A 25929-nucleotide genomic window follows, 5' to 3' on the forward strand; every position below is an offset into this window, starting at 1 on the left:
CAAGCAATAGTTATTTGCAGACTAATTGGTTCACATTGTAAACTAGACTTGTTGCGCAACCAGCAGGAAAGAAGGAGGGCGCTCTCTCCTGTCTCCCTCCTTCTTTCCTACTGGTTGCGCAGCAAGTCGAGTTTGACCAAGAATTTGTCTAAAAAACTACGACCATCGAGAACACGCTAGAAATGCAAACCGCCAATAGCCGATAGGTTCAAGACAGCACAGATGTTCATGCCCTCGGCTCCGACGACCTGCGCGAAACAATCCAAGCGATCGTGCGGGAGGAACTGCACAAACTGTTACCCTCCCCAGCCTCAAGTGGACTCGATAACAGACGTCATTCGAGCAGAAATCCAGCTGCCGCTGGGCACCCTTGAACCGCCACAGCCTCAGCCGCAAGCCATGAGCTACGCCACGCGTCGTGACGTTCCCCCTCCGCGCCCACGTGAAGACACCGCACCGCGAGGAAGACCGACATTTGGCGTGCCCCCTACCACCAGCCACTCTGCTACCATTGCGGAGAAGCTGGTCAAACCTACCGCCGCTGCCAGTATCGACAGATGGGACTGCGTGGTTTTGCCGTCAACGAGCCACGTCCAGAACGAGGTGAACTGCCACGTGAAATCGCCGACTATCTCGCAGGAGCGCTATGGACCCCCCAGGAACTTCCCGCTCGCCGTCACCAGACCGCTACGTCTCTCCCCAACGCCAACCATACACTGGCCCAACCCGGAGCCGGTCGCCTAGCCCGTATCCGGAAAACTAAGGGCAGCAACCGATGGAGGAGCGGTTGCTGTACGACAAAATACCGAAGATCTTCCGCGCCGACAACGACGCCGCGACAAAATCTAAAGAACACGCCGCAAGCCGGACGGAGCCCTGACGTCAAAACTTCGCGGCACGAAGAATACCTGACGACGCAACGTCGAAGCAGCGGGACAAACTGACGTAGCCGACCTAACCGCAACGCAAGACAACGACCTAGCGACCTCGACGTTCTTATCGACGGCCACAGCATCACAGCTTTAGTCGACACCGCCACCGACTATTCTGTCACCAGTGGACCGTTCGCCACGAAGTTGAAGGTTAGGACCGCCTGGGAAGGTTCCGAAATCCGGACAGCTGGAGGTCACCTAGTAACGCCGGCAGGAATCTCCAAAGCGAGAGTTACCATTACCAACCGGATTTATCTCGCAAGCTTCGTAGTTCTACAGCGTTGCTCGAGAGATGTCATCCTTGGTGTGGATTTCCTAGACCTTCATGGTACAGCGATCGACCCGAGATCCAAGTCGATAACACTATCCACAGAAAAAGCCCTACCGCTGCATACACCGCAGGGGAGCACGCCTTGAATGTGCGGGAACTGCAGGTCACCATTCTCACCTCACTCCAGCGTCATCATTTCCGTCGGCACTCAGAAATCAGCAGCCCTGGAAGGCGTCGTTGAGGGCGATCAGCACGAGTTGATTAACCGCGAGATTTGCCTCGCAAGAGGAATAGCCGAGCTGCGGGGAGGGAAAGCAACAGTGATGCTCACAAATTTCAGCAACGAGTATAAGCACGTAAACGAAGGCACGACGGTCGCCTACATCGAAGAAACTGTGGAAGCCACCGATGCCTTCGCCCTCACTAATTCTTCCGAGCCTACTAAGACGAACCACGCTCCTCAGACAGTTTTCGAAGTCAATCCCAGCCTTCCGAATCATAAGCAAGAACAGCTCAAAACCCTGCTCTTGCAATACAAGAACTGCTTTTCGTCGTCGCCAAGAATTCGGCAGCCCCAGTCGCAAAACATCGCATCATTACAGAGCAAAGTGCCAGACCACTCCGTCAGAGCCCGTAAAAAGCTTCAACGCGAGAACGCGAGGCCGTTAAGAAACAAGTCGACTAAATGCTACGCGACGACATCATCCAGCCGTCCAAGAGTCCGTGGGCATCCCCCGTGGTGCTAGTGAAGAAGAAGGATGGCACTCTACGTTTTTGCTTCGACTATCGTCCCCTGAACAAAATCACAAAAAAGGACGTGTATCCTCTCCCACGTATAGACGACGCCCTGGATCGACTCCACAACGCGAAGTAATCTTCGTCGATGGACCTCGAGACCGGCCATTGGCAAATAGAAGTCGACGGCAGAGACCGAGAGAAGATTGCTTTTATAACACCAGAAGGCCTCTTGCCGCTCAAGGTCATGCCTTTTGGTCTTTGCTCGGCACCTGCGACGATCCAACGCGTTATGAATACAGTACTGGCAGTATGAAATGAAAACTTTGAGGATGAATGAAACTTGGAAGCTTTGAGCACAAATAAACGACGAAGAAGGGAAACACACACCACAAGCGCTCCCTCACAACTGAATCTTTATTCGACAAGTGGCAAACTTTCCTCGTGTACTCGGACAACGTCATTGCGTTTGCCTCAACCTTCGACGAGCACCTCCGGCGCCTTCAAGCTGTACTTCAAGCAATCAAATCCTCCGGACTCACCCTGGATCCAGATGTGTGGCGCTTCGCGTACTTAGATCATGATACTTGAGCGAACCGTTCTCAGCCCTCACGGGAGTGAGAACGAGTGGTTAAGAAATTCCTTAAAAAGGGAAGTTTGAAAGGAAGCATCCTTCCACTCAACCAGAACTAGGTACTCTTCCACGAAATGAAAGCATTTTGCCACATCTGTCCCTGCTAATCTTGCTTCAGTCTTTGTGTCCACGTGCGCTGGAAACAAGTCACTAAACTCGCTACCTCACTGTAACTTTTCCATTCCATTGGGAAAAGTTACAGTGAGGTACACTTTGAGCAAATCGAGAAAGCCTCTTACTGCAACATTCTGGAAATCAACTGCACCAAATTTTAAAAAAATGCTTGCTCGATGACACTCATAAGAACTCCATGTGGACTGGAATAGAAGAGGTCTTTTATGTCAATAGACATACCCTTGTAGGGAACACGGTTGTGCTTATTAAGATGGTGAATGACACCCCATGAATTAGTAACAAAAAAAAGCGTCATCAATATAACATTTTAAGTGACACTGTAGCAATCATTCAATGGACTTTTGCCACGTTCCTTTTTTTCGGAATTATGACGTACAAAGGGCTGCTACTGTTGCGAATTTTTGCAGAACACTTGAAAGTTGATTTTTTTTTTTTTTCACGGACTAAGCAAGTGCGTCGAGGTTGAGCTTAGGAAATAGGGACAACGCGTATTGACGAGAACAGCGGCAGTCCTCGTCGGTCGCTTCTTTTTTGTGTCCCTGAAACTGACGTTTCATGTGTAACTATCGATGAGGGCCGAAGGGCGCTAAACAGCAAGTACTGAAGAAAGACGACCGGAGAAAACTATTTAGCCATAGATTTCATAAAATATGGAGGAGATTTAATATCCAAGAAAGATGCGTCGCCCTACACAATATGTCTTAAGCCTTCGACTTTAGCAATAAATGGTAAAACTGCCGATTTTACACAGTGTGCCCCAGGTAACCGCCGTATATGTCGATGCGACTGAATGTGTATATCGGGCTGTTGCACGAAGTGAGTCATTATTCTGCGTCTTCTGCCTCACCGCTTAATCAGGCAAGATTAATTAACGAACTTATAAAGCAACGAAGCTGGAGAAAAGACGCCAATTAGAAAGTTGTACATCGATTTGCAACTCGTCCGATGAGAATGTGTCTAACTTTCTACATATTTATTATTCGACAGCACCAACTTTTGGGCGAGTTGGTTTTGCATAGGAGAACATTCAAGCACACACACTCGTGGACAGAAGGAGCTCCATCTCCTTACGAAAGATGCGTGAAAAAAAAATTACCATGTGACACGCCCAATTGCGCACCGCGATTGTAGTACTCGCTAACGTTCTGCGTACAAACGATATGCTTCCCTCGCGGCGGTTCATAATAGCGACAAGCAGACGCAGCGGTTGTCGCTTGTGCTGCCGCAAGCAACAGGAGCATCATCACGCACCATCGTCGCTGCTCTGTCGCCTTCGGAGAGGCAGCAGACTCGGCCATAAACACGGCCGTTTGCACACGGAACGTTACGGAAAACTGCAATCACGGCGCGCAAGCGGGCATGTGACATGATACACTTTTTTCATTTCGCGGGCATCGTCACGAAGCAGAAGAATACAAATACTTAAAGGAGCACTGACCGCAAAATATTTGTTGGCGACTTTTATGGTTTAATTAGTAGTTTTGTGTCTGTTAATCTAGAAATGGAATCGTAAATGCTCCAAGGTATCATATTACTAATGCTAGCGTCATTAGTTACGACCAATTCTGGCGTCTTTCAAAAATTTGCAGTGGCTTAGCTCGGCTATGCAGGATATACGTAGCGTTAGCAAAGATTCGGCTGTTTATTCTTAGCTTTCCAGGTTGTCTAGGACTATTAGCCTTCTTCTGTTCATTCTTCGTACGCTGAACCGCTAATTGCCAGGCAAATACTTCGGGATCCGATGAGATAAGCTTCTCGGCTCTTCTGCGCCGTCGAGCAGCATTTGCGCTCTCCTTCTCCATGGCGTTACCCACATGCAAACGCCAGTCAGAGACGCTATCAAGCGGCTCCAGCGCAGTGTCAGACGGCGACTGCACAGCGAAGGCAAATAGCTGCGCGTGCGCCGGCGCCAGTGTGTCTGCCGCACATCACTGATCCTCGCGCATGCGCAGCACGGCTCATGAGGGTCCGCGCGATATCGGCTCCGGCTACGCAAGTGTAGCTAACGCTACAAAAGGCCGTCTGATATCATAAGAAATCACAAAATCTAGCGCTCCACGGCGGTGAAGCACCATAAGATCACGTGCGCCCAAGTTTTGGTGACGCTGTGAGCGCGCCTTTTGAGACAGCGAATGAAACGACGTGGCTGCTGCGGTACCAGTTGGGGTGGGACGCAGCAGCTCTTCGTGCCGAAGTTTCCGCGATACACCCGCCGGCCAAGCACACTGCCAAGAGTGAAAGCAAAAAAAAACTGACTCGGTTTAAGAAGTGAAGCTAACGTGAAAAAATAAGTGGCTAACAACATCAACAAACGATTCACTCAACGCAAACGGTCGGTCGTCTCGGCGGCTGTGCACCAACGCAGACCGCTAATGCTTTCACTCTTGTCATGCAAGTGTTTCAGTGCGCATTCCTGCGCATACTGCCTTCCGTTTTCCTGCCAGCTTCTTTGACCACACCGTTGCAGTATCAACATCGTTCCAGCGAAAGTGGCACGTTTACCTGTCACGCCCTCTTGGTCTTCGACTCAAGCTTATCAACCACAACGTACTTGGAACCACTGGATTTCACCAAATGCAACAGATCTGGATCCCTTCCGGCGCCACTGGTCAGCTACATGGTCCTCGACAAAACCTGGTCGACGCTATCAGCATCGGCATCGATGCCTGTGTCGACTACAAAAGAGCGGCCTTTGCCGGCGGCGCTGTGTGGGCTCGGCGGCTGTGCACCAGACCCCTAATCCTTTCACTCTTGTCATGCAGGTTAGTAAACTTAGTCTTTTCGCTAAGAAGTCTAGTAATTACCTGCTGTTTCAGCTGCCGAGCCCACACTGCTACGTTCTTGTTGCACTTGAGTGTTCTCGTGTGATTCGTGCCTTGTTGATGATGTCGGGTGATATTGAAAGCAATCCTGGTCCTGCTTCTAATGCTGTACTAACTGAACTGCACAAATTGTCTGCCGGTCAGACGAAATTAATCAGTCAGGTACAGGACCTTAAGTCTCATTTGTTATCAACAGATAAATCTATAGCAGATCTCATAGACGCGTGACTGATCTAGAAGGGCACTGTCAAAATATTATTTCATTGCGTACTGATGTGGAAGCGCTCAGAAGAGACACCGCTCGCGCGAGTGACCTTTTGCGCAAGCTTGAAGCGCGCGTGGATGACGCCGAGAATCATTCTCGGCGCAATAACCTCATATTTTATGGCCCTCCTGAATCAACTGGATCGGAAGCATTTGCCCAAGTTGAACAACTTGTCATCAAGCACTGCCATGATCATCTAGGTATTTCCATCGATCTGAAAGAAATTGAGCGCGCGCATCGTCTGGGTCGCCGCAAGGATACTAACCACCATCGCCCCAAAATAGTTAAATTCGCATTCCATAAAACAAAAGGAGAGATTCTTTTCTAATGGACGGAAATTTAAAGGAACCACTTTTAGTGCTGGTGAAGATTTTTCACGTCGTGTACAAAACGTCCATCGGCAATTGATTGCATTTGCTAAAACCAAGTCGCTGCCTTTTTCCATCACTTACAAAACACTACTAATGGGTCACAAGCGCTACGTCTACGATGAGCAATCGCAAACTGTAAGAGAAGCATCGTAGCGATTTCCTCGGCACAAATATGCCGGGCACACCCCCACAACTCAATCTGGCCTGTCACTTTCGGTAGTCTTTGCTAACCCGCGCAGGTTTTTCCTAAACGCATCACTTTTTCTGAGCTTGTTTTATCATCAAGCAGTAATGTATTGGTGATAACCGAGACTTGGCTGACAAATGATATAACCGATGCAAAAGTGCTAGATCACCTACCTGGATTTCAACTTTATCGTAAGGACCGTACAGGCGCACGTGGAGGCGGGGTTCTGACCGCTGTGCACCAACAGTTATCGTGCTCGGTGGCCAGGACCGACTCTCCTGAACTTGAAATTCTTTGGGTCGTTTGCCGTGCTTACCCTCATACTGTCCTTGTAGGCGTTTGTTATAGGCCCCCGAACAGCCACCCAGATTTCGCATATAAGCTCAACAATAACCCGAGTGGATTTGGCAAACAGTGTCCACAAGCAGAGATACTCCTTTTCGGCGATTTCAATTTTCCTCAAATAGATTGCAGTAGTAACGTTCCGTCAGCTGTGGGCAGTGAGCCCGCAAGAGACTTCATAGATTTCTGCCTGAATTGCAATCTAACCCAACTTGTATCCCAACCGACCCGCGTTACAGAGAGGAATTCCAGCATCTTAGATCTAATACTAACTAGTCATCAAGAGAGCTTATCATCAATTACATATCTGCGTGCCGTCACTGACCACAAGGTAATCCATGCGGCTTTTTCGTTTCGACCTGTAAAACGCCATCTTGTCACCAAAACAATCCGTCTTTACGACAAGGGCAATTATAGTGCCATCAATAATGAACCGGCACCTTTTCTTCCTGAGTCGAGAGAATAAGCCATACATGCTCTGTGGATGAGAATTGGATTATATTTAGAGATAAGTTAGCCAGTCTTGTCGAGAAGTTTATCCCAAAAATAACGTTCACCGCAAACCGAAACAAGCCGTGCTTCCCACGTACACTTCAGAAACTAAGAAACAAGGAAAAACGCCTCTTCCGATCAGCCAAACAGTCTAAACTTCCGTCCTTATGGGAAAAATATTATGCCGCGGAAGATGACTATCTAAGAACCATTCGAAACTGCAAGCATGTGTTCTTTCATGATGAGCTGCCCAAAATGCTTGCAACCAGCCCTCGCAAATTCTGGGAGGTCATAAACTCTCAAGAGATGCGCACCATTAGTCTCTCAAATGCGCATGGCGATATAGTCAACAACAATGAATGCGCGAACCTTTTTAACGAGGCTTAGGTGCACGTTAAAGAACCCCAGGTGGTCAAAATTTTCGGAGCCCTCCACTACGGCGTCTCTCATAATCATATCGTGGTTTTGGGACGTTAAACCCCAGATATTATTATTATTATATTATTATTATTATTATTATTATTATTATTATTATTATTATTATTATTATTATTATTATTATTATCTTTTTAACGAGGCCTTTTTCTTTGTTTTTACAAATGAAAGTTCAGTTTCCGATTTTTCTTCACCTGCGCGCAGCACCGAGTCTATATCCCCAATTACATTTTCTATGGACGGCATCATTTCGATTATAGAAAACATTAAGCTTTCTTCTTCTGCAGATGTGGATGACATTAATTCAAAACTTCTCATAAATGTTAAACATGTGTGTGCCGCATACCTTACATTGTTATTTTCGCAGTCATTATCATCAAGCATTCTGCCAGCAGACTGGAAAGTAGGCAAGGTCGTTCCAGTCTACAAATCAGGTAACAGAGACTCTCCACTAAATTACCGTCCTATATCTTTAACAAGTATCCCCTGCAAAATCATGGAACATGTCGTCTACTTCTTGGACTTTAGGCACTTTTTTCATCCTTCTCAACACGGGTTCCGAAGAGGTTATTCTTGTGAAACGCAGCTGGCCATTTTCATTCACGACTTACATTCTAACCTTGACTGCAACATTCAGACTGATGCTCTTTGCCTCGATTTCGCTAAAGCATTTGACACTGTCCCTCACAAACGCCTAATTCTTAAATTATCTCTGTTAAATCTAGATCCTAACGTACTTGCATGGATAACATCTTTCCTGACTAATCGCTCCCAATTTGTGTTTGTTAATAATCACTTTTCTAACCGACTACCTGTAACTTCAGGTGTCCCGCATGGGTCTGTGTTAGGGTCTCTACTCTTCTTAATTTACATTAACGATCTACCATTGCATGTATCGTGCAACTTTCGTATGTTTGCCGTGACTGCGTAATCTGCCGATCAGTAACCAACATTCATGACCAAACACTAATTCAGCATGATCTTAACAACATACAAACATGGTGTAACCGTTGGTTAATGAACTTAAATCCTATTAAATGTAAGCTTGTTTCTTTTGCTCGCCGCCGTAACCCTTTTGAGTTTACCTATTCCATCGCTAATGTTCCCATACAATCAGTTCAATCATTCAAATACCACGGCATCACCTTGGCTCATGACCTGTCTTGGCGTCATCACACTACTAACATCATCTCGTCTGCTAATAAATCACTCGGGTTTCTCAGACGACACTTACGCCATACTCCGCCTCACGTCAAGACGCTTGAATACAAATCGTTTATCAGGTCCAAACTCGAGTATGCATCTTCCATCTGGAGCCCTCATCAGTCATACATCATAAGAAAACTCGAATCACTTCAAAATCGGGCTACCAGGTTCATTCATTCTGCATATTCGTACGATATCAGCATCTCATCTCTAAAGGCGGAATCAGGTCTGGAAACCCTTGCTTCACGCCGACAGTGTGCCACTCTCTCTCTTTTTCATATGTTTATTTCAGTTCACTGAATCATCCACCGTACATCACGCCCCCTCCGCACATATCCCATCGCACTGGTCATCCGTTACAAGTCGCAATACCACGTACCCGGACCACTGCATTCCAAGCCTCCTTTTTCGTAAGAGCAGCAAAAGACTGGAACGGCCTTCCTCACGCCATCTGTGCCATCACTAACCCATCTATGTTTGCAGAAGCCATTAAAAACACCGTTGTATATTTCTTTTTTGTTATACACCACCCCTTATGTAATACCCCTACAGGGGGTCTTTAAGGAAATAAAAGTGAAGTGAAGTGAAGCGAAGTCTTCAACGTGAAACACGTCCGCACTGCTCAGAATACCGTTCGCGTCTGAAAATCCCGGAAAATGTCTAAAGCAGCTTCACAGTCCTCCGTAAACAAGGCAATAAAATTTCCTTCATAAGAGCGTAAGGCATAAGGCACCACCTCTCCAACCTATTCAGCGTGCGTTTGTAGGATATATTCAGGGCAATGAAATGGGAACACCTCAGGACAATAGTTATTTGAGAATACCTTAGTAACCTACGGCTTGCTGATGAGATTGCTTTACTGAGTAAACAAGGAAAGAATTCCAAATAAGGCCGACGTTCAGGAAAAGACCGAGGCTTGAAGAGAATCTTGAGGAGGGGGTGCCGCCAACGTCTACACAAGCGGCGTTGTCCTCTTCGAGGCAGCAACTTGAAGACCACTTGTCCGAGCGACGCTCCCTGTTCAAGATTATTGTCTCTAGAATTGTAAAGCATGCTCACTGAAATGGACAGGCATAACAGAACAGTGGGTATAACAACTTATATGCAGAAAACTGATGCTACGCTGTCTCAGAAGACAAGAGCGGTTTCTGATAGGTAGCGAGAAACTGTAAGTGGTAAAATAATACGTATACTTAGGGACTCACCGCAGATCCGAAACATGAACCTGATGTAACTAGAAGAATGGGGCCGAGCGCGCGCATTTCCCAGGTATTCTCAGATCATGGATGACAGTATCGCTCAAGAGAAATGCATATAACAGCTGTATCTTACAGGCTCTAATTTGCGGGGCAGAAACCTGGGTGCTAATGAAAATGGTTCAACTTAAATTAAGAACGACTCAGCGAGCCGTGCAAAGTAAAATTATAGATCAGAAAGTATGGGAGAAGAAGAGAGCAGGGTAGGTCAGGGACACAATTCCGGCAGTGCGGGAATCGATTTCATGTCAGCAAGCAGGTGCCTATGTCGCTTTTTTTTGCACGCGTTACGAGCTAGATCGGCGTCTTGGTAGTTGTTGGCATATCGAGGGCTTACCAGGCACGTCGAGTTCACTCGCGCCTAAAGGGTAGCTCATGATCCGACGTGAGATCGCTACACACGTCGGATACATACGTCCGTTTAGCCAAACAAAGTGCACGCAACGGTGCGATGGGTTGCGTATGATGAGTAGCGGCCTTCGGCGTATTCCTCCAGGGTCGACCAACGCTCGCTGCGTCATAGGAGCAGACATGCAATGTTTGTTACATGGTTTTCAGAGCGGTTAGCCAGCACTGCTACCACACTTGAGGTTGGCCCGAGATGACCGCAGTACAGGGTCTTATTCCGCAGCAGCTTCAAATACTGATGTGGCTCTGCGGTAGACTACTTCACTGCCACGCAGAATGCCAATGTTCGATTCCTCCTGAAACCACGATTACTATTATTCGCGTTTATCGGGGTTTTCTGCTACATGGGCTCCTTAACGCTATCGTGTAAACAGACAGACAGACAGGCAGACAGACAGACAGACAGACAGACAGACAGACAGACAGACAGACAGACAGACAGACAGACAGACAGACAGACAGACAGACAGACAGACAGACAGACAGACAGACAGACAGACAGATAGATAGATAGATAGATAGATAGATAGATAGATAGATAGATAGATAGATAGATAGATAGATAGATAGATAGATAGATAGATAGATAGATAGATAGATAGATAGATAGATAGATAGATAGATAGATAGATAGATAGATAGATAGATAGATAGATAGATAGATAGATAGATAGATAGATAGATAGATAGATAGATAGATAGAAGATAGAAGATAGATAGATAGATAGATAGATAGACAAACGTTCAAACTGCCTTGGCGGTAGAGAAATGCTTCGCATTAAAAAACTCACATTAAAAGCATCTAAGTGAAAATCAAGAAGAAATGGGCATGGGCAGGGCAGTAACTAGAAGTCAACTGCCGGTCATTAGATTAACATACAGGATTCCAAGAAAAGCAAGCGCGGCAGGAGAAGGCAGGAAGTTAATAATATTTCGTGGGGTTTAACGTTCGAAAACCACGACGAAAGGGACGCTCGTAGTGGAGGACCCTGGAAATTTCGACCACGTGCGGTTCTTTAACCTGCACCCTAAATCTAAGTACACGGGCCTCACGCATTTTTCGCTCAGTAAAAATGCGGCCGCCACGGCCGGGATTTCACCTCGCGAGCTTGAGGTCAGCAGTCGAGCACCATAACCACCGCGGCGGGTAAGGCAGAAAGTTAGGTGGGCAGATGAGATTGAGAACGTTCTGGGGACAACGTGACGGCACAGCACCTCGTCAACTGGAGAAACATTGGACAGCCCTCTGCCCTGCAGTGGACGTGGTCAAGCGTGATGATAGTGATGCTCCATCTCTGACTTACATGACGGCTTGTCTGCCCTATGTAGAAGATCTAGATGATAACTTTACTGCTGCGTTTTGCTGACCAGTTGTACCTTCCATAGCCTCTTTGTTAGGCAAAACCAATGAAACCAACACTGGTCGTGTCTACTAAGAAACAAGGAGGCCCCTTGTACCGCTTTGTTCGTACTTCCATGCGTTCTTGGCATACGTGAAGACCACGGCAAATGCGCGACTTCATACTTTCTTTAGCCTGCGGGATAAAAGATGATTAAATAGGATACATATGACCAGGGCTGGGCAAAGATACTTTGAAATTGTATCGCGATACAATACAAGATACTCAGGCAAGAAGTATTGGAAATACAGATACAAGATACTACCGCAATAATTGTATCCGATACGATACTTCCCAATTGTATCTTAAGTTACTTCGATACATTCGCAAATCTGTTATTATAGACCTCTATAATGTATTAGCAAACGCCTATGCACAAAAAGGTTTGCTTGAAAATTCCTTTAATGACACCAATTTTATTTTATTTTAATCAAATGTCTGGTAGTACCTCAAAAGTTCTGTCCTTCTTCCTCGAGGTATATTAGTTTACTTCCGAAAGAACTTATTGGGGTTTGTTTTGGCTGCTTAACAGGACAGCTCTTCTTTGACGGCGGCTCTTGCTCCTCATGTTTGTAATTGATGGGAGTCACTGCTCAGCTAGCCGAGCAGTTAGCGGGTTGCCATCTAATCACAAGCATTCAAATAAGAAGCCTTCGCACGATGGCGCAAATACCGGTTTGGAGTTTTACCTCGTCCGTAAAAGACCGTTTACGCAATACCGAATCAGCAGTGTACAGCAGCAACAATGCTGCTAGCGACATTTTTCGTGACGCATTGTGTGTACGTAGAGCTCATAAAACTGCAATGACCTTTCATATTCTACTTATCTGCTGGCGTAAAGCGTTCGTTATCGATATAGCCACTAACGTGCAGTCTTTTAACAATTTTTCTTCAACGACATAACTTGTGTACCCCAGAAACGCCTCATACCTATTTATTGGTACGTGGTGGCACGTGGTGGCAGTTACTTTGGTAGAGACGAAACTCTTTTTATTGGGCGTACTTGTGCCAAGTTAACTAAGCTAACTCAAGTAGAGGCGAAGCATGCTGTACACTGATAGCGGCAATAAAAGTCGTCAGCCCTCGGTAATCTGATCATCGACGGAACGCGTCGTCTTTTATACATACATCGGCAACCCAACTTGCGTAAGCTCCTGAATGAACTGGAGTACCCGCGTTCTGCGCATAACTATGATAATTGTTGCGGTTTTACATCACAAAACGACGATATGATTATGAGGAACGCCGTAGTGGAGGGCTTCGGAAATTTTGACCACCTGAGGTTCTATAACGTGCACCCAAATCTAAGTACACGGGCCTCTCATTCTAAAAAGACAGGGCGTGCAAACACGGACACAAGAAAGAAGTTAGGACACCACAAACGCCGACTAACAACACAGTTGTTAGTCGGCGTTTGTGGTGTCCTAACTTATTTCTTGTGTCCGTGTTTGCACGCCCTGTCTTTTTAGAATGACTACTTACCAACTAGCTCAGCTCTCTGTTATTCTAACCGGGCCTCTCATATTTTACCTCCATCAAAATGTGGCCGCCGCGGCCGGGATTCACGCGTAATCTTAAAAGAACAATCTGAAACAATCGTGAAGATTCCGAAACATCGCGGCGCGGCTTGAGCCGAGCGCTGCTAACAATTTTCTGCGGTTTAAGCCCGATCACACCAAAATAATGAAATAAGAGCACGTGGCAGTATAGTTGCACAAATCGTCGCAGGGCACCGCCGTATTCACGCTATTGCCGCTGCTTCGATCACCTGGCGATTGGTAATAGTAAAAAAAAAATTAGGGAGGCCTAAAAAGGAAAGCAAATATAAATAATATAGAAAAGCCTTTACGTATGAAACATTCATAGTGAATAAGCATAGAAACACGATACAGGCGGCACCCCTAATAGCTATGGCAATTAAGCATGAAGTATCGTCAACTTACCTGTTAAGGTAAAGCAGAAAAAACGCTTAGTGCCTATGAAAAATTGCCGGAAACGGCTCGTCGGGACGCTTATCAAAAAAACGAATAATTTGATATGGCAATGTTTCTCGCATCCCCTTCCTAACATCAAGCTGTCCCCTAATTACTTCCATTATTATAATGCAAACTCAATTTCGCTATTTTACTCAGCAGCAGAATGTTTCATACTGTATATTCAATGCACGCCTGTTCACATAATTACATATTTGTTTTCAAAATAGCCTTGGCGGAACAGTAAGCTCAATAAAAATATAAATGTGTAAACAGTACCAGAAATAAAGTAGACAGCTCAAAGTAAGAATAAAGCAGAGAGCTTATTTTGACAGCACGTTACAAAAGGCATATTGCAGTGAACAGACCGGGAAAAAAAAAACTGCTCAGAGCCCTACGTAACGTATGGGATCCAAAAGAAGGACAACTAGGACAGGATTTGTGCTAACAATTAAATTATGGCTTCAAAAACTCTTTCAATAAAGATAGCAGGAAGATAATAATAATTGTTAGTGTTTTACATCTAAAAACCACGATAGGATTATGAGGGACGCCATAGTGGAGGGCTCCGCAAATTTAGACCACCTGGAGTTGTTTAACGTCCACCCAAATTGAAGTACACAGGACTCAAGTATATTCGTCTCCATCGATAATGCGGCCGCCGCGGCCGGGATTCGATCGACAGCAGGAAGATACGGTACACGAGGATTTCTTCTGCTAGTGGTGCTATAGTTGGAATTTTATTTGCACATGTGTGAAAGCCACGAGACGGAAAGCGGCCCTATGATTCAGATTTCGTAACGAAGCACAACGCAGGAGAGCGGCATCAGAATTTACGCGATAACAGCCGCGCGCATTGTGCTACACGGCGCCGGACAGTGGATAAGGGTAAGTGTCATGGCAATGGCACGAGTAAAAAAAAAAGAAAAATCGAGAAAACGAAAGACACGTGAACTAAACATAGACGTTCGCGCGCCTGTTCTGTCGAGACTCCGCGGGCGCTGTCACCTTGCACTGCTCGACCAAAACGAACGCGCACACCCCATCGCCCGCCCTCACTGGTAGACTCTGGCTGAAAAATGAAATTATGTCACTGCCCTTAGTTTTATTCAAGCGGCTTAGTGGCACCGGTACCAGTTTTAGAAGCGGAGTTGAGCCAGCGATTATTGTTTCGTACGGTGATGTTCCTATAGGAGTATCTTGTATCTTAAAATGCACGATACATTATTGAATGTATCGGAAATACAGATACAGATACTTGTCTTGCGAGACGTATCGCGATACAGATACGAGATACCCAAAGAGCATCTAAGATAGTATCTAAGATACATGCATCTTCGATACTGCCCGGCGCTGCATATGACTCCCTTCTTCTTATTATTGCCTTTTGCAACCATGTTCTTTCTTAGTCTTCCGAGCGAAATTTTTTCAATGAGCTTCAACTTCGCACTGCTTATGATCACAGCGTCATCCACCAACAAGACCAAGCTGGCACGGTCACAGTGTATGCTCCAACAGCGACGTCGTTTTGGTCTCACAAACACATCTTACCAGCCAGCACCGACACCTTGTGAGAAGAAATCCCTCGAAGAACTTTGTAGCCGGCAGATGGAGCTACAATCGAAACCAGCGTGCCGCATTCTGTCTTCTGCATAGCGTTGTCATCCACTCCTTCAATCCAGCAGCGCTTGGATAGTTCTTCCCGGTTCCAGGGCACGGAGACAATTTCTGACCGACTCCATGGCAAAGTGTTGACAAACACCAGGTCGCCGCTGTTGTAGTCATCACATGTCCCTGCGAGATAATGCACACGTTACACACCCTCACAATCCAAGAAGGAACCCCGCAAAAGAGCTACTGGTTTCGAAAAGTTTGAAGCTGACGGGAAGTCGAAGCTTAGTATTACCAAAATCCACCGATAACTTTCTACTGCTCACGAAACTTCGGGCTACACTTGGTATAAGGGCAGAAGCTGCAGACAGGGAGGCTCCCAGTGCAGCCGCTGTGCGTTCCGAGCTATCCGTGGCAGAGACTCTGGCTTCACGGACACCGGTGTTCTGGCCTAGACCTCGCTTACAGGAAGCATACCCGCGCGAAGCTCCTACTGTGGTCATAAATACCCGTTCGGTTGCGGCACAGCTCAGCTATATTCGATCACGGCGAAAAAAAGGTGTGCTGCGCGGGGCTGCGCACCGATCTAGCAAACACTGTTTGGCCAAGCCGTTCTGACGCCTTCTATTTTCTTCGAGGCCAAGGTAAGCGGGTGGGCCGAATGTGCCCGTGTGCAGCCGTACGTATTGAGAAAGTAATGGGGGACTGTGGTATTACAAAGTGTGTGAAGCTTAAGGTAAACTGCGAACAGGAAGAACGTTCGTTATAGAGTAAAACACAAATATGAGTTCCCACCGTGGTGAGGGATTGTCGAACAAGCCGTGTCGCTGTAGCCAACGTTTTGAGAGTAGAGATTTATGCTTCCCCATAGATTTCTTACTGTCTGCGTTAGTCCGGGTACCCGAGCCTTTGACGTCTGTGGCAGGGCTAGTAGTGACATATTGTGGCATTTCGTTCGACTACGATACACTTGAAAAAGATTTCAGTCGCGTCAGCGTTCTCGTCAAAACAAAATGAAATTCTGCAAAGTTAAACAGCAAAAAGGAGGCAAGAAACAAGGACACACAGGACCAGTGCTGATCAGCGCTGGTCCTGCGTGTTCTTGCCTCTTTGTCCTTCGGTCTATGTTTAACTTTGCAGTAGTCGCACCAATTTGGCCATACCAAAGCACTCCTAAAAATGAAAGTACAGTGAGTTAATGATATCTAACTGCCAACGTTTTACACCAGCAGTTAAGTGAACCATGTAAGTCAGTCACTGCAACATTTGCTTAGTGTATCTGTGGTTAGGTTCCGCGCCATCAGGCGTTGCTACGGCGTCGTCCATCACGCACCGCAAGCAACCCCTGCAACAGCTGCAATCACAGCGCGCCGGTAGCTTGTAAAACGTAAACGGCGAGACGTATACGGACACAACAATATTCTCTAATGACAGCTGTTTCCCCAAAGCCAATGACTGCTAACGTTTTCACGTACGACTGCCTCAATCTAGCGCATCCCCTACGGGACAATGCAAGGAGAAGAGCAAGGACAAGTTGAGGACAGAAGAGGGCAAGAACGGAGCCACAAAGGCAAGCTTGAAGTTGTGATAGTGGCCACGAGAATGGCACGAACGAAAGAAGGAATACACGAAGCAAATGAAATAAATGAAAACTGCGGTAGACCCAGGCATTCTGGAAATCAATGCTATGCGAAGCAGCTACGCGGCGTGCATGACGCACCGCTGATGGCATTCATGTCATCACATCCCATTCACGTTCCTCGAACACTCATGTCATGTTATGCAAATTTTGGTATATACTATCAAGTTGACAAAGCCGTCACGAGAGCACAGAGACGCAGGCGGCAAGATCATGTGTTACGTGAGATGCAAATCATGATTGCCATGTTATGGCCTGCGTTTATGTTCGTGGCACTCTCATATCATGCCATGCAAATTTTGGTATACATCAATTTAAATAAACGGCCAAAAGAGCGGAAAGACGCAGACGGACGTCCGTCCATTTGGTTGCGTTGACTCAACGCCAACCAACCAAGCGGGATTCATGTGACTGGACCAAAACAAATCTCATCCCATGCGTACACGGCGAATCGCACGGGATCAAGAACGTTGCAATGCGCGTAGCAGTACCTGTCGCGTTTTCGGCACCTAACAAGTTAGGCCGAATCCACACACTTGTAAATAAGGAACGACCCAAAAAGGCCCTGTGCAGCACAAAACACGCGCATCAGTTTGTGAAGTGTACTGTGGGTGTCGTGTACGAGGTTCCGCTGTCCTGCAAGGAAACGTACTACATCGGCCAGACCGGTGGATGCCTTAACACGCGTCTCCGAGAACACGAGAGCAATCTTCGCCAGAAGCAGGGGAGCAATTTCGCTCTTCACTGTGGCGGGCGGGTGCTCACTAGACTTTCGCGCATGTAGGGTTTTGAGCCAGGAAAGCGTGCGTCTCAATGAGGAAGCATTCGCCATTCACAAAAAAGGTTCTTCATGTGTCAACACGGCGTCTATATCGCTAAGGAAAAGAGACATCACGCACCTAGAAGGCGCTCCTTAGGCTTGCGATTGGAGAGGTTGTAATAATCACTAAAAAGATGCTTCCATCACCTTTGTCCAGATTTCATTGTGTGGTGTGCGCATGCGGGGAAGGCTGTTTCTTTTTGTGTCCATCTTCGTGCAACAATGAAAAACGTTGTTAGTCAGCGCTAGTGTTGTTCGTGCTCTCTTCGTGCTTATTTTACGCGCTGTCGTTCACCTCAAGCTAGGCAACACCAGCTAACCCAACGTCGTACCCTCTTGCTCAAGACGCGTTGTTGGGCTAGTTGGTTATGATCCATGAGACTGTTTGGCGTCACACACACACACACACACAGCGTTACTTCCAACTAATGGTTTTATTTCTGGTCACACGTGTTCTTTTGCACTGCAACGGGCGAATGATAAAAATAAGGAAAAAACATGGTTGATCCCTCCGTCATAGGAATCGAAATACCACGAAAGTAAAGCGTGCCCTTACAGAAGTAACTGAATGTTTACTGTATATTGATGTAAGAGAGTTTGCACAATGTGTATTGTGTATGAACCCACTTTGATGATTGGTGGTACATCCCCATACGGACGACTAACGTTCATGTTAAATGATTAAACGAATCCTTGTGGTAGATGTAGTAGTTAGCCGTGAAAGCGTAATCAAAGAACGAGGTGTGATAGCCAGAAGAGCGTCGCATATTGGGCGCAGAAATTGGTCGCCATCCCGCGGCATGTTAAAATGTGATTGAACACCACGGGCAGACTAGAGGGAAACGCAAAGCGCGTCGTGTCGCCCCGGTAACCCGGCCTTCGTTTTATCTCGGGGCGAGCGTGTGAGCGGGGAACGCGGTGTTACAGCCAGGTGAGGCAGGCGCGCGTCACAGAGCTATTTTTGGTTTGGATTAGCGTGATGCCATGAGCGAGGCCCACGCTTTTACGTCGCTTGGGCCAATCGCCACCTCGCGGTGTGTTAAGGAGTTGACAAAATTAAAACGCGCCGAATGGGACGGACCTGTAACGCGCTGCAGGTGCTAATCGCGGAGACCACAGTAATGACGAATTACTTTATTTTGCTGCTCCCAAAGGGCAACAACACCCCGCCGACTAGGATTGTGGTAGATATAAAAGGCGCGTTTGTAAAGCCTCTAGAGTCTGTGACCGTGGCGCAGTGGGTAGCGTGCCCGGCATCTGTTGTTGTGGACCCAGCGGTCGTGGGTTCGATGCCTGTTGACGGAACTTTTTTTCTTTGTCATCTGATCGTGTACATTTTTTCGACGTCATTTCCGTGACGGAAATACGTCACTCAAATCTTTGTGGACCCCGGCATAAAACACTTTCGTGTTAAAAAAACATGTAAAAAAGTACAGCATCGATCGCGCACATGTCACCGCTGATCACAACTACCTGCACCCACCTTCTTCAAAGTGACAACTCGAGATATCTCTTTTCTTTATCGGACAACCTAAAGAAGGCGCACTCACGCATTTTTCTTTCACGTTGTGAATTTCAAACGCCTCGTTTATTTCCCGGGTTGCTTTTTCCCGAGCCCTATATAGAATACGAGTTCTCTCAAATTCTGGGACGCAACCACACGTTTGGCAGTGAATGCCCAGATACAGCTTTTCTGTGGCCAGACAGCTTTTCTGACACTATACGCGTGTTCTCTGAGTCTTTGGTTTATACACTGTGTGTGTGCCTTAGCGCTGTCTGCGTGTGCGTGACTGTGTGCGCGTGTGTGTGTGCGTTTGTGTGTGTGCGTGTGTGTGCCTTAGCGCTGTGTGTGCGTGTGTGTCTGTGTGCATGTGCGTGCGTGTTTCCGTGTGTGTGTGCGTGTGTGTGTCTATGTGTGTGCGTGACTGTGTGCGCGTGTGTGTGCGTTTGTGTGTGTGCGTGTGTTTGTGTGTGCGTGTGTGTGTGCGTGTGTGTGCCTTAGCGCTGTGTGTGCGTGCGTGCGTGTGTGTGTGTCTGTGTGTGTGTGCGTGACTGTGTGCGCGTGTGTGTGCGTTTGTGTGTGTGCGTGTTTGTGTGTGTGTGCGTGTGTTTGTGTTTGTGTGTGTGTGTGTGTGTGCGTGTGCGTGTGCGTGTGTGTGTGTGTGTGTGTGTGTGTGTGTGTGTGTGTGTGTGTGTGTGTGTGTGTGTGTGTGTGTGTGTGCGCGCGCGCCTCCTTTGTCCTTGTGGTTGCGCGCTACGCCAAACAGTCTCACGTACCCTCGTTGCCTTTGATTCGCCAACAAACGCTTTGCACGTAAATAAAAAAGTCGAAACCGTCTGCAGAAGTTCAACTGGGTGTGTCACAAGCGCCGAATGGGACGAAGCCGCCGGGCAGACTCCAAGCACTGTTTTAAGGATCCTTCTAAATTCACCACGAAGGCACGGACAATTTCAGAGTAGGTCCTTTGGTGCGCGAGTGAATGGCTGTTGTGGCCCAAATACCAAGTCAGATTTTACAAGACACAAAAAAGTATATTCTTATTTCAGGCTGCTAAATAATGATATAAGCAGCCAATCGTACGTGTAGTTGCAATATTTCTAACTCGGACGGCTTTGACAATATTAGGGTATAATTAATAGAATTGCGCTATTAGTACAAGCTTTACAGAATATTCAAGAACGCCAAATTATATGCCCATTCAATTCACCAGACTTGTTCACAGTCCGGTCCACGGCGTAATCTCATGGTGTTTCTCATAAGTGCTACTTCCGGAAACCTGGTGGCACGTCGTACCACGGTGACTCGAGCGCTGACCAGGGATTCACCTTCCGGCGTCCACTGGTTGCATGCCTCTTCTCGGCGCCAATGTCTGCGAGACTTCTCTCACTGCATTTCTGCCTTGACCGACAGACTGCGCTCGTCTCCATGCGCATATATTAAATGCGAAGCATTTCTTAGCGAACTTCTGCGACTTTGAGCGTATCTATCTATCTATCTATCTATCTATCTATCTATCTATCTATCTATCTATCTATCTATCTATCTGTCTGTCTGTCTGTCTGTCTGTCTGTCTGTCTGTCTGTCTGTCTGTCTGTCTGTCTGTCTGTCTGTCTGTCTGTCTGTCTGTCTGTCTGTCTGTCTGTCTGTCTGTCTGTCTATCTATCTATCTATCTATCTATCTATCTATCTATCTATGTAGCCGCCTACGACTTTGTGCTCTCCTGGTCGCTTGGTTAATCAAATGTACACCAAAATTGGTATGGCGTAACATGACTGTATGACGAACATAAATGACAAGTCATAACACGAAAATCATGACACGCATGTCATGTACAGCATGATTTACATGCCGCGCTCGTGGTGCGCTGGCGGCCGTTTCGCTGGCTTGATGTCCAAAATTGGTATCTTGCGACGTTACTGTGTGACGAACATAAATAACACGAGTTAACATGAAAATCATGACACGCTTGTCATGTACAGCATGACTTACGTGGCACGCTCATGGTGCGCTGGTGGCCGTTTCGCTAGCTTTATATACACCAAAATTGGTATCTTGCGACGTTACTGTGTAACGAACATAAATAACACAAGTTGACATGAAAATCACGACGCGCATGTCATGTCATGACTTACGTACCACGCTCATGGGGCGCTGGCGGCCGTTTCGCTAGATTTATATGCACCAAAATTGGTATCTTGCGACGTGACTGTGTGACGAACATAAATAACACGAGTTAACATGAAAGTCATGACACACATGTCATGTACAGCATGACTTACGTGCCACGCTCATGGTGCGCTGGCGGCCGTTTCGCTAGCTTGATCTACCCCGAAGTTGGTATTGCGCGACGTTACTGTGTGACGAACATAAATAATAGGAGTTAACATGAAAACCATGACACGGATTTTCCTCAATGACATACAAGACGATGTATGCAGCTCTTTGCTGGCTGCTTCGCATTACATCGATTCCCACAATGCGTGGAATCTGCCGGCTTTTTCTTTTTATTTTATTTTATTTTATTTTATTTATTTACAACATACTGCAGCCCCAGGAAGGGTCCAAGCAGGAGCGACAAAAGAGTACAATGTAGACAGATATAAAGAAGAAAAGGAAACGAACACTAAGATTGAGTAACAACACAATTTCAAAAGATGTAGAACATAGTGCATAATGAACAATTTGAAGCCTAAAATAACAAAGAATATTCTAAATGCACAACACCATTGTATGTCCAAATAATATATTAGCAGAGTAGCAAAAGATGCACAAAAAGCAACGACATGTCCAAGAACCAATTGCATCAATAGCATGAGTGCTGCATAAATTAGGTAAGGATAAGCCGTTCCAGTCAGTTATGGCACGGGGAAAGAAACAGTATTTGAAATGGTTAGTTTTCGTGAGATGAGGCGTTAAGGATTCTGCATGGCGATGTCTCGTTCGGCGTCCTACAAATGCCTTCAAGAAGGGACGTCGACCAATGGAAAAATTATTGTTTTTCAGCAAGAAAATGAACTTTAGTCGATGAATTTTCTTTCGTAATTTCAAAGTTTGGATGTTATTAGCAGGCATATAAGGCTGGTTGGGGAGTCGGTTGAGCGATATTTGGAAAAAACGAATCGGACTGCTTTACGTTGGACTTTTTCCAAAGCGTCAATGTTAGATTTTGTATAAGGGTCCCACACGATACACGCATACTCTAGTTTAGGACGGATGAGGGAGTAATATGCTGTTGAGCGAGTGTTAGGGGGAGCCTGTTTTAATTTATGTCTTAGAAAAAATTGCTTCTGGAAAGCAGCCTTGCATATGTTGGAAACATGAGCATTCCAGGATAAGTTGTTTGTTATTGTGACACCCAGACACTTGTATTCACGAACTTCTCTGAGAGGTGTAGAAGCACTGCTGATACACCTCTGAAAAGATAAATGAAAAGAAAAGATAAATGAAAAGTGGTATTTTATATACCACGTGAGTCACATGTTTTCTGCGCCATGTAAGTTAGGCCAGATTTGCCCTATGCTCACCAAAGAAAAGAAAAAATCCTGCACGAAGAAGCATGTTCACCGTTACACCGATTGTGTGACTCACGTGGTATATAAAATACCACTCAGCTGTGGAAAAGAGTACATTGGGCAGACGGGCCGATGTTTCAACATCAGAGCACGTGAGCATTTTTTGAATGTAAAAAACGAATCAGGCGGACATCTGGCAGATCACTGCAACAAGTGTAAATGCACCCCGCACTTTGATCGCGCGACGTTTATAAAGCATGCAAAAACGAAAACAGAAAGAGAAATAATCGAGGCAGCTCACATTAAGAAATCTGGTATCAGGTGTGTAAGTACACCAAGTGTTTATCTAAGTGACAAAGAGATGCAGGTTTTGTATGGTCCCTGATGATGCGTTTGAGTTGTTGCTAACAGGTGCGCATGCATAAAAGCGGGCTCCGTGCTTTTCAATAAATCAGTTGGAAGTCAGCGCCAGTCTATGTCGTTTGTGTGTCTTCTCTTGTCTTCGTACCATTGCGCTGCACATACTCAGTATATTTCTAGAAGAACAATTCATCGCCTCGCGCAGCTTAAAGCCACTCTGCTGTAAATGTTACACTGACGACATCTTCATGGTCTGGCAACGGACCTTTTAAAATTCTTCATTCACCGACTTCGGTTCATCTTACTATTTCTTTTCCTCATGAGCACTCGGGCCATAGCATAAACTTTCTAAGCGTTACCGTTTCATTATCCAATAACAGATCAGTTTCCAAACTTTACAGAAAGCCAACGGACACTCACAAGTACTTACACTTTCGTAGTAGTCATGTGAGACACTGCAGGACGGAAATTCATTACAGCCAGGCGCATCGGTTCGAGCACATATGTTCGCACAAAGAAGACTGATTCTCACTGAGCGTTCGCCTTACACAGAAATACCTTGAAAGAATAATTGATGATGCTGTCAATCACCCAACTACTTAAAAACCTGTCAGGGAGCATCGCACTAATTCCGTCCTGACTCACTCTGCATCTGTTTATTCTGCATTCTTTTTATTTTTCACCTGATTTTTTTATTTATCTGTCGCGTTCTTGTGCGTTGACAAACCACTGTGGCACATTTTAGAGCCTGTGTTCGAACGTGTGGTCCCTGCCAACTAACACTGTGTGACTTTCCCATTATGTTTGACACTAAGGTAATAAGCCATCGCGAGCGGTTCGGCATTTCTGCCACGGTGATAGGCTCAAGTGTGGCGAAATGAGTAATCGTGGCGAATTGAGTCTGTCTTGTACATGCACATGTCCAACCGCACCTGCCTGCTGTTTCGCAGAAAGATGCCACTTGTTGTCGCGTTCTGCATGGCCTCTTTTTTTTTTTTTAACAGACAAGGCGGACTGTCTTTTGCTTACTCGCACGTGGCCAACATTTGGCTACTGTTGCGCACAAAGCTGTAAACGTGATCTTTTCACGCTTCTGGTGCCCCTCACGTGCATTCATCTGCCTTTGTCTGCTTTTCAAAAAAAGAAAGAAAGACTGTGGTACCACCCAAGGGATTAAAAACGACGGCGCACTGTAACCATATTCACTCTGACGAAGGCCGGTCCACCGGCCGCCACGTGAACCAATAAATTATGAGTTACTTTTGTTTGTAAGGTGTGTGTCTTCATTTGCTAATATTGCTTCGGCTTCAGTGAGAATACTTCTTCCGACTAGCGAAGCCTTGGAACTGAGTTGCGCTCTCCAGCTCCTTCTAGGGGGCTCCTTCCTAAAAGAACGCCGCTCGCGCTGAGAGCCCGTGCTTTTGCCTTGTCTGTCGCCATTGAGTATTTTCCTTGAGTGCCGTCAAATAAACGCTTTAACAAATTGGTGGAGAGCATAGGTCGGCAAACACACTCATGAGTCGACGTGAGTGTGAGTGAGTCCGGGTGAGTAAAGTTTTTGTGAGTATGAGTCCGAGTGAGTTGTGTTGGGAAAAATTTTGGTGAGCCTGAGTCCGAGTGAGTCCGGTTGAGGAAAATTTTGGTGAGTCTGAGTCCGAGTAAGCCCTAAGGGCAAAATATATTTCTTGAGTTAGTCCGAGTGAGCTCCATATTTTTTGCCGACCTATGGTTCTATCTACTCAACTTCAGCATTACTATCAGCCTTATGTCGGCTCACGTTTATACTCACGACGAGCCGCTACCCTTCTAATTTATACTCACGTATAGTCCCACATACTTCAACGCGCTACCGTTCATACGTCAGCTCAATATTTATTGATCAGAGGGGCGAGTTGAGAAGGAGGAGGGGGTGCCTTGACCTCCCCCCGTAAACTTCTTCACGGGAAGTTACTGATAAAAATATCTCGTGTGAGTCATCTCTTTCAATAAAAAGGTCCTCATTGAACTGCAAACTCAGAAACTCGTATTTAAAGGTACGAGATCCAAAGGTGCTAAGTAGCGCACCGATTATGCGAGATATTGGCGTTAAGGAGCATTGACATTATGGTAGAAAAAGGCTAATTATAGGCTAACGGACTCATGAATCGACTCACTCAGACTCAGATTGAGCCGTGAGTCTCATCTCCGAGGGAGCTCTAAGGGTAAGATATGTTTCGTGAGTGAGTCTGCGTGAGCTCCACATTTTATGGTGGAGAGTGATGTGCCCTTACAACAACTTCGGTCCCCATTCCCTGGCGCTTCGATGCCGTACCGTCCCATCTACCATGCCTCAAGACGCCGCCCAGCAAACGGCTCCCCCTGCACCGACCGCTTGTCCCGTTGTCCCCTGTATCCAGGGTTGCCAATAGTGGCTACTTTTCGCCAAATTGGCGAATTTGAGAAGCCCGTGGCGACCTAAAATTGTGCGTGCGACATGGCGAATTTTTGGCGATTTTCGGCTTAGGTTTCGACTGAGTTGTGCATTCTGTGCTCATTGTCTTCCCAACGAATGGTCGAAATTTTTTCTAATTTTCTTGGTTTTGAACTCACAAGTAGGACGCGCACTTTACACGTAATCCAGT

At 46.3% G+C, this 25929-nt stretch overlaps 1 protein-coding gene, 1 long non-coding RNA gene and 1 pseudogene across 2 annotated transcripts in view; 2 read left to right on the top strand and 1 right to left on the bottom strand.

Annotated features, from left to right (window-relative positions):
* The window catches only part of LOC119394566 (alpha-mannosidase 2C1-like), a 343801-nt gene that overhangs the window by 18341 nt on the left and 299531 nt on the right, over positions 1-25929 (bottom strand). The window contains 1 exon segment of the mRNA XM_049416109.1: positions 15416-15658. Coding sequence (XP_049272066.1) covers positions 15416-15658 — 243 coding nt within the window.
* LOC119394567 (uncharacterized) lies at positions 5055-6318 on the top strand (annotated as a pseudogene).
* Positions 7789-9428, top strand: LOC119394568 (uncharacterized). Its single transcript, XR_005184186.2, has 2 exons — positions 7789-8055; positions 9120-9428. It is a non-coding gene; the product is annotated as an uncharacterized LOC119394568 (long non-coding RNA).

The sequence above is a fragment of the Rhipicephalus sanguineus genome, chromosome 5 (genome assembly GCF_013339695.2).
Source record: "Rhipicephalus sanguineus isolate Rsan-2018 chromosome 5, BIME_Rsan_1.4, whole genome shotgun sequence".
Taxonomy (NCBI): Eukaryota; Metazoa; Arthropoda; class Arachnida; order Ixodida; family Ixodidae; genus Rhipicephalus; species Rhipicephalus sanguineus.